The sequence below is a fragment of the Lynx rufus genome, unplaced genomic scaffold (assembly GCF_022079265.1).
Source record: "Lynx rufus isolate CCGP_SWC_20201006 ecotype Redwood Valley unplaced genomic scaffold, mLynRuf1.p SCAF_10, whole genome shotgun sequence".
NCBI classification, from domain to species: Eukaryota; Metazoa; Chordata; class Mammalia; order Carnivora; family Felidae; genus Lynx; species Lynx rufus.
The window spans coordinates 45,681,812-45,690,516 of record NW_025814824.1 but is presented as its reverse complement, the minus strand read 5'-3'; the positions used below and the strand labels follow the sequence as shown (position 1 = coordinate 45,690,516).

At 38.2% G+C, this 8,705-nt stretch overlaps 1 protein-coding gene across 1 annotated transcript; it reads left to right on the top strand.

Annotated features, from left to right (window-relative positions):
• Positions 1–822: 822 nt before the first annotated feature.
• LOC124525682 (interferon alpha-2-like) lies at positions 823–1,374 on the top strand. The gene has a single exon (XM_047098239.1). It carries the CDS (start codon positions 823–825, stop codon positions 1,372–1,374), a length of 552 nt encoding a protein of 183 aa, XP_046954195.1.
• Positions 1,375–8,705: the final 7,331 nt, after the last annotated feature.

Sequence of the window (8,705 nt, the reverse complement as noted above, 5' to 3'; positions counted from 1 at the left end):
ACTGACTGAGCTAGCCAGGTGCCCCATCATGATAAGCTTTGAATACCATTACAGCCCCATTAGCCCTGAGTACGTGATAGGATATCACTTGTCGAGGGAATATCTAAGGATATGAGGCTGTCTGAATTACCACACAATGATTAAGGCAAAGTTTTTACTATGAAAGGTTGTACTTGGTAGAGAACCAAGAGACTCACACACTTGAATGCAAACTTGAAACTTTTACGGAAACGAGCACCTAGCAAAGTGCTTGGCAGGCCATTTTGACAAGTAATATCTGCAATATTGTTTTCCAAACAGTATCTTCCATGAGTTTTCAGATGAAACTCAAGTGATATCTTTGAGGCATATATACAACTGAAAAGCTTTAAAGAAGGCAGAAAAGTGTAAACAAGGAAAAAAGTAAGAAAAATTTAAATCTCCTGTTTTAATAGCTTTTTTATATTTCTTGTTGACTTAGAAAGACCATCATTTCTTGCATAAATATTTCTCCCTTTTCTGACTTTGTCTAGGCTTTTCTCCCCAAGAACAATCTGGGTGGTATGAAAAATATGTTATAATGCTGTGTAGATACTGCACTGGCACATGTGGTTGGAGTCCCCCATCTAGGCACTCATGTCAATAAATGTACATTTTTTACTGATTTTGTAAAAAAAAAAAAAAAAAAGTAGAAAAGGAAAAGACCGGGCAAAAATGGAAAAACCCAGAAAATGAAAGTTTCTATGTTCATGATTTAAAAGGCACTCATCACCCAAAGTTCTTAGAACTTTCTGAGACTTCCTCTTCAGGCAGTCCTGCAGAATCCCACCCTCCAGCTGCCTCATGGCTCTCTCAATCTCTGTGCTGTTGGCTCTGGTGATGCTGTGCTCCAGCCCTGCCTACTCTCTGGACTGTGACCTGCGTCCGAGCAATCCAGAAACCTTCACACTTTTGAGTCAAATGGAGAGAGTCTCCATTCTGTCCTGTCTGAAGGACAGGACTGACTTCAACTTTCCTCAGATACTTGTGGCTGGGAACCAGCTTGAGAAGACACAAGTGACAGCTGTCGTGCATGAGATGCTCCAGCAGATCTTCAACCTCTTCAGCAAAAGTGACTCCTTTGTGGCTTGGGATGAGACGCTTCTGGACAGATTCCTTGTTGGACTTTACCAGCAGCTGGATGACCTGGAGACGTGTTTGAGGGAGGAAATGAACATGGAACAGCTACCCCTGGGAAATGAGAACTCCAGACTGGCTGTGAAGAGATACTTCCAAGGAATCAGTCTCTATCTTAAAGAGAAAGAATACAGCCACTGTGCCTGGGAGGTTGTCAGGGTAGAAATCAGAAGATGCTTGCTTGTCATTAACAAGCTCACAGGGACATTCAGGAAATAAAAAGGATGCTGAGTCTGAAAACAGTTCACCTGGCCAACTAAATGGCTATTTTCTAGGACTCAGAGTGCAATCTTCATCTCTAATTTTATGCCACATGAAAAGGGAATAATAGCAAATGTGTGAGATTATTTAAAATCATAGTAAATGTTATAAGTTGCAGTAAGCTGTTTAGAACAGAGAAATGCACAATTCATTTGCTTATAGCTTAAAATCTTTTGTATTTTTTATTTATTTAAATTATTTGAAATATTCTACTATTTAAATTATTTGAAATATGCTATTCATACTATTTAAGTATTTATTGTTCACAGACCACCTGTTTAGTGTTATGCTGTGTATTAGACTATTATTCATTTTTAAGTCATGGGAAATAAAAGCAATTTTTAAAAATCGATTGTGCTTGCACACATTTTTTAAAAATAAAAACCTAACCTAAAGCCTGGTCTCACAAAATAAACCTATGGAAGGTTCCCGAATGCAAAGGGAATGGGGGTAGCCCAACACGGCTAGTGGAAAAGCCAATGCTAACACTCATATGGAATTGCAAGTGACTTCAAATTGCTGAAAAAATCTTGAAAAATAAAAGCAAAGTTGGAAGACTCACATTCCTGATTTCAAAACATACTATAAACTACAGTTATGGAAACAGCGTGTTACTGGCATAAAGGTAGACATATAGATCAATAGAGTAGAATTGAGAATCCGGAAATAAACCTATACATCTATGGTCACTTGATCTTTGACAAGGATATTAAGACCAATTAATGAGGAGAGAATAATATCTTCAAAGCTAGATCTACAAAACTCTTAGAGAAAAACAAAGCTAAATCTTGAATGACATTACATTTGCCAATGATTTCTTAGATAAGACACTAAAAGCATAAGTAACAAAAGAAAAACATACCTACATTGAACTTCATCAAATTAAAACTTGTGCAGCAAAGGACACTATCAAGAAAGTGAAAAGGCATTCTGCAGAATGAAAGAAAATATTTGCAAATTGTATATCTAATAAGAGTCTAGCATGCAGAATATATAAAGAACTCTTATAACTGAATAATAAAAAGGCAAAAAACCTTAATAAAAAATGGACAAAGGACTTGAGTAGAAATTGTTTTTCAAATAAGATTAAAAAAGGGTCAACAATAATATAAAAAGATGCTCAGTATCATTAGTCATTAGAGAAATGCAAATCAGAACCACAGTGAGATACCATTTCGTACTTACTAAGACGGTTATCATAAAAAAATGGAAAATAACAAGTGTTGGTGAATTCAGAGACATCATAACCTTTATACATTGTTGGTGAGAATGTAAAATGTTTCAGATTCTGTGGAAAACAGTTTAGTGGTTCTTCAAAAAGTGAAACATACAATTACCAGATGGTCCAGTAATTTCACTTCTAGATATGGATCACAAGAGAATTGAAAATGAATATTCAAGCAAATGTTTGCACACGTATGTTCTCAACAGCACAATTCATGATAGCAAAAAGTGGAAACAGCCCATTGGTGGATGAATGGATAAACTGTAGTATATTCATGCCATGGAATACTGTTCGGCCATAAAAAGGAATGAAATTGTACTGATATACTTGCTGCAATGGGAAGGAACCTCGAAAACATTATGCAAAGTGGTAGAAGCCAGACGCAAAAGATCACTAATTGTATGATTCCATTTATATGAAATATGAATCCATAGGGACACAAAGCAGACTGTGGTTGTCAGGGGCTGAAAAGGAAGAGGGTGTGAGGAGAGACAATTGCTTAATGTGTATGAAGTTTCCATTTGGGCTGATGAAAAAGTTCTGGAAATGGATTGCACAACACGGTGAAGGTACTGAGTACCACTGAATTGTACACTTTAAATCATCTAGAGAGAGGATCTTTTCTTCCTTTAAGCATTTCCCATGTTCATGTCTTCCCCAAAGACCGTGAGTTCCGCAAGGACAAGGAAATACTAGATCCTTTCACCCAAGTCAGCTAGTCGAGAACTTTGCACAGAGGAACCTTTACATGATTGCTGAGTAATTGATCCTTTAGAGGAGTGATTATGACTTCTTTCAGAGTGTCTCATCCCGTTTACAGGGCAGTGTGGAGAGATCATAAAGACGGTTAATAAGAGTAAAAAATTAAACCCATATATAGAGTAGTTGTGTTGAAAGAGTAATTAGTTTTTATGAATGCTGCATTATTTCATATTAACTCTAGTGTGCTAGTCTTGTCTTTTCCTTTGGGTTTCTTGCAAAGAGGAACCCTTCGTAGCATCTCCCATGGTTTATTGCAGGTCTTAGGGAAGTTGCCTAAATCTTCCGTGGCTTAATTTTCACAGTGTATTGTGGGATTCATAATAATACCTACCACAGAGACTTATGAGATTAAATGAGTAATGGGTACAAAATGCCAGGCACATAGGAATCATATAGAAGTGAGATATTGTTACTATCATTTGTTTAAAAAGTTTATTTATTTTGAGAGAGAGAGAGAGAAAGAGAGAGAGCAAGCACAAGTGAGGGAGGGGAAGAGAGAGAGGGAGAGAGAGAATCCCAAGCAGGCTATCAGCACAGAACTCATGAGATCATGACCTGAGCCGAAACCAAGATTCAGATGTTTAACTGACTGAGACACTCAGGTGCCCCTGTTACTATTGTTTTTTTACTAACGTGCATACTATAGTTACTCAGTAAATAATTACTCATCTCTGAGTTTGTTGTGGTAATTATTTAAAGAAATTCAGGGGCACTTGGGTGGCTTAGTCAGTTAAGTGTCTGACTTCGGCTCAGGTCATGATCTCACAGGTCATGAGTTCAAGCCCCTGTTGGTCTCTGTGCTCACAGCTCAGAGCCTGGAGCCTGCTTCAGATTCTCTCTCTCCCTCTCTCTTCCCCTCCTCTGTTCTCGCTCTGTCTCTCTCTCTCTCAAAAATAAATAAACGTTAAAAAACAAAAAAGGAATTCAGATGCCTCTTGATCTTTGGCTAACATCTCTACATTTCAGGAGCTGAGGAGAAAGAATTAGTCAAAAATACAGAGAAGCTGCCAGGGAACTTACCTCAAAAACCAAAGTACAAAACTTGAGGGGGTAAAAGGGTGTTAAAAGTCTTGCATCCATAACAACGGCAGCAAAACCCAAACCTAATTTTAAAATAGGCAAAGGATTTTGGAGAGACATTTCTCCAAAGAAGATACACAAATGGCCAATAAGGATATGAAACTATGCTCAACATCACTGATCATTAGGCAAATGCAAATCAAAACCACAACGAGATGCTACTTCACGCTTGTTAGAATGGAAACTACAAAAAAAAAAAAAGTGTTGACAAGGGTATAGAGAAATTGGAACCCTTATACACTGTTGGTGAGAAGGTAGAATGGTACAGTCGCTATGGAAAAAAGTATGATGGTTCCCTAAAAAATTAAAAATAGAATTGCCATATGATCCAGCAAATCGGGCAATTCCACTTCTGGGTATACCCTCAAAAGAAGTGAAATGCAGATTCTCAGATATTTGTACACTCATGGTCATAGCAGCACTATTCACAATAGCCAAAAGATAGAAGCAACCCAAGTGCCCACTAATAGGTAAATGGATAAATAAGATGTGGTCTATCAAGACAGTGGAATGTTATTCAGTTTTAAAAAGGAAAGGAATCTGACACATGCTACAAGATGAATGAACATTTAAGACATTATACTATACATTATATATACTATACATTATATGTTATAGTTTACTATGTATATATACACATATATACGTTATATATACTATACATTATATATTATAGTTTACTATATACACATATAGTAAGTAACAATATTTGTTCTTCTTATGCAGGAGCATGGAATCTTTACCCATTTTTTTTGTGTCTTCTTCAACTTCTTTCATAAGCTTTCTATAGTTTTCAGTGTATAGATTTTTCACCTCTTTGGTTAGATTTATTCCTAGGTATTTTATATATACATGCATATATACATTATATATACTATATATAGTATAGTATACTATACACACACACACACACACACACACACATATACATACATATATATTATAGTGTACTATACATTATACCTGAGCTGTGCTGACACCTCGGAGGCTGACAGGGGCTCGAACTCACGAACCGTGAGATCATGATCTGAGCTGAAGTCAGATACATTATACTAAATTAAATAAGCCAGTCACAGAAAAGATAAATACTGCATGATTTCAATTATATGCAGTACCTAGAGTAGTCACATTCCTAGATACAGAAAGTGGAGTGGTGGTTGCCAGGGGCTTAGGCGAGGGGAGAATGGAGGTTGTTTTTTAATGAGTATAGAGTTTTCAGTTTTGCAAGATGAAAAGAGTTCAGGAGGTTGGTTGTGCAACAATGTGAATATACTATAAGCTTAAAAATGGCTAAGATGGTAAATTTTATGCCTTTGCATTTTACCACAATTAAAATTAAAAGAAAACATTTTAAGTCTTGCATAGACAGCCTAAACTCATATCAGTGTGGGTAAAGGCATGGGATTTTTTCAGAGTCTAAACTAGTGTTTAAAAAAATTTTTTTAATGTTTTATTTTTTTTTTAAGACAGAGAGAGACAGAGCATTAGTGGGGATGGGGCAGAGAGAGAGGGAGACACAGAATCTGAAGCAGGCTCCAGACTCTGAACTGTCAGCACAGAGCCCGACGTGGGGTTCGAACCCACAGACCGTGAGATCATGACCCAAGCTGAAGTTAGACGCTCAACCGACTGAGCCACCCAGGCGCCCCTAAACTAGTGTTTAAATTCTGGCTTCCGTCTAATTCACTGTATGACCTTGGGAAATATACTTAACCTTTTTGAGCAGCCTGAGTTTTCTCCTCTACAAAATGGGAAGAATTATACCTTCTTTGCAGCATTGCTGAATTGATTAAGTGAGATAGGGTATGCAGTAAAAAACAATACTTGGCCCATGAAATGGAGAGTTATTATTGTTGTTATTCAAACCAAGAGGAGTCTATTGAATTTGTCAATCAGGTCTCTGGTGATCAGGAAGAGGGTAATGTCAGTAACAAGTTAGTAGTAGACTGAGCCCTATTCAGTAGTGAGAAAAATGAAGGCAGTAGTAAGAAAGTTGTTTCATCATGGATAAATACAGGAAAAATATCTAACCAAGGGCCTCATGGAAATGTCTCAGGTTATGGGCTCTCCTCCTTCCCTCCTTGCTCTAACCTACGTAGCTTCTTTCATATTAACGCTTATCAGGGTTTACCTTGTACTGTTAATGAATATTTTATTTTCAAAATCTACTACCAGGGAGAAAAATATTCAAGGGTAAGTATTCCTGGTCTCTTCTCCCCCCCCCCCCCCCCGTAAGGAGATGACCTGGGTGTGTCTCTTGACTCTCAGTGTTGGGTTCCTTGGAGTTAAGGATGAAGACGCTCACCTGAAGTGATTCACAGAAGGGAAAAAAAAAAGTCTTGCTGTTTGGAAGGAGGCAAGGAGAGCAGGATGGTCTGCAGTTTGCAAAGACAGGTGAGAGTGATATGAGGATGACCAGCTGTCGTGGTAACTGTGACTTTAAAGGAGATTTCTTTCTTTTTTTTTCTTTAATTTACAACCAAGTTAGTTGCATATAGTGCAACAATGATTTCAGGAGTAGATTCCTTAGTGCCCCTTACCCGTTCAGCCCAACCCCCCTCCCACAACCCTTCCAGGAACCCTCTGTTTATTCTCTATATTTAAGAGTCTCTTATGTTTTGTCCTCCTCCCTGTTTTTATATTATTTTTGTTTCCCTTCCCTTATGTTCATCTGTTCTGTATCTTAAAGTCCTCATATGAGTGAAGTCCTATGATATTTGTCTTTTTCTGACAGACTAATTTCGCTTAGCATAATACCCTCCAGTTCCATCTATGTAGTTGCAAATGGCAAGATTTCATTCTTTTTGATTGCCGAGTAATACTCCATTGTGTGTGTGTGTGTGTGTGTATATATATATATATATATATATACACACCACATTTTCTTTATCCAATCATCCATCGATGGACATTTGGGCTCTTTCCATACTTTGGCTATTGTTCATAGTGCTGCTGTAAATATTGGGGTGCATGTGTCCCTTCGAAACAGCACACCTGTATCCTGTAGATAAATGCCTAGTAATGCAATTGCTGGGTCGTAGGGTAGTTCTATTTTTAGTTTTTTGAGGAACCTCCATACTGTTTTCCAGAGTGACTGCACCAACTTACATTCCCACCAACAATGCAAAAGATATCCTCTTTCTCCGCATCCTCGCCAACATCTATCGTTGCCTGAGTTGTTAATGTTAGCCATTCTGACAGGTGTAAGGTGGTATCTCATTGTGGTGTTGATTTGTATTTCCCTGATGATGAGTGATATGGAACATTTTTTCATGTGTCGGTTGGCCATCTGGATGTCTTCCTTGGAGAAGTGTCTATTCATGTCTTTTGCCCATTTCTTCACTGGATTATTTGTTTTTTGGGTGTTGATAAGTTCTTTATAGATTTTAGATACTAACCTTTTATCTGGTATGTATTTGCAAGTATCTTCTCCCATTCTGTCGGTTGCCTTTTAGTTTTGCTGATTGTTTCCTTCACTGTGGAGACGTTTTTTATTTTGATGAGGTCCCAGTAGTTCATTTTTCCTTTTGTTTCCCTTGCCTCCGGAGATGTGTTGAGTAAGAAGTTGCTGCGGCCAAGATCAAAGAGGTTTTTGGGGCGCCTGGGTGGCGCAGTCGGTTAAGCGTCCGACTTCAGCCAGGTCACGATCTCGCGGTCCGTGAGTTCGAGCCCCGCGTCAGGCTCTGGGCTGATGGCTCGGAGCCTGGAGCCTGTTTCTGATTCTGTGTCTCCCTCTCTCTCTGCCCCTCCCCCGTTCATGCTCTGTCTCTCTCTGTCCCAAAAATAAATAAAAACGTTGAAAAAAAAATTTATAAAAAAGAGGTTTTTGCCTGCTTTCTCCTCAAGGATTTTGATGGCTTCCTGTCTTACATTTAGGTCTTTCATTCATTTTGAGTTTATTTTTGTGTATGGTGTAAGAAAGTGGTCCAGGTTCATTCTTCTGCATGTTGCTTCTAGTTTTCCCAGACCACTTGCTGAAGAGACTGTCTTTATGTCACTGGATATTCTTTCCTGCTTTATCAAGGATTAGTTGTCCATACGTTTGTGGGTCCATGTCTGGGTTCTCTATTCTATTCCATTGACCTGAGTGTCTGTTTTTGTGCCAGTACCATACTGTCTGGATGATTACAGCTTTGTAGTATAGTTTGAAGTCTGGGACTGTGATGCCTCCTGCTCTGGTTTTCTTTTTCAAGATTGCTTCGGCTATTTGGGGTCTTTTGTG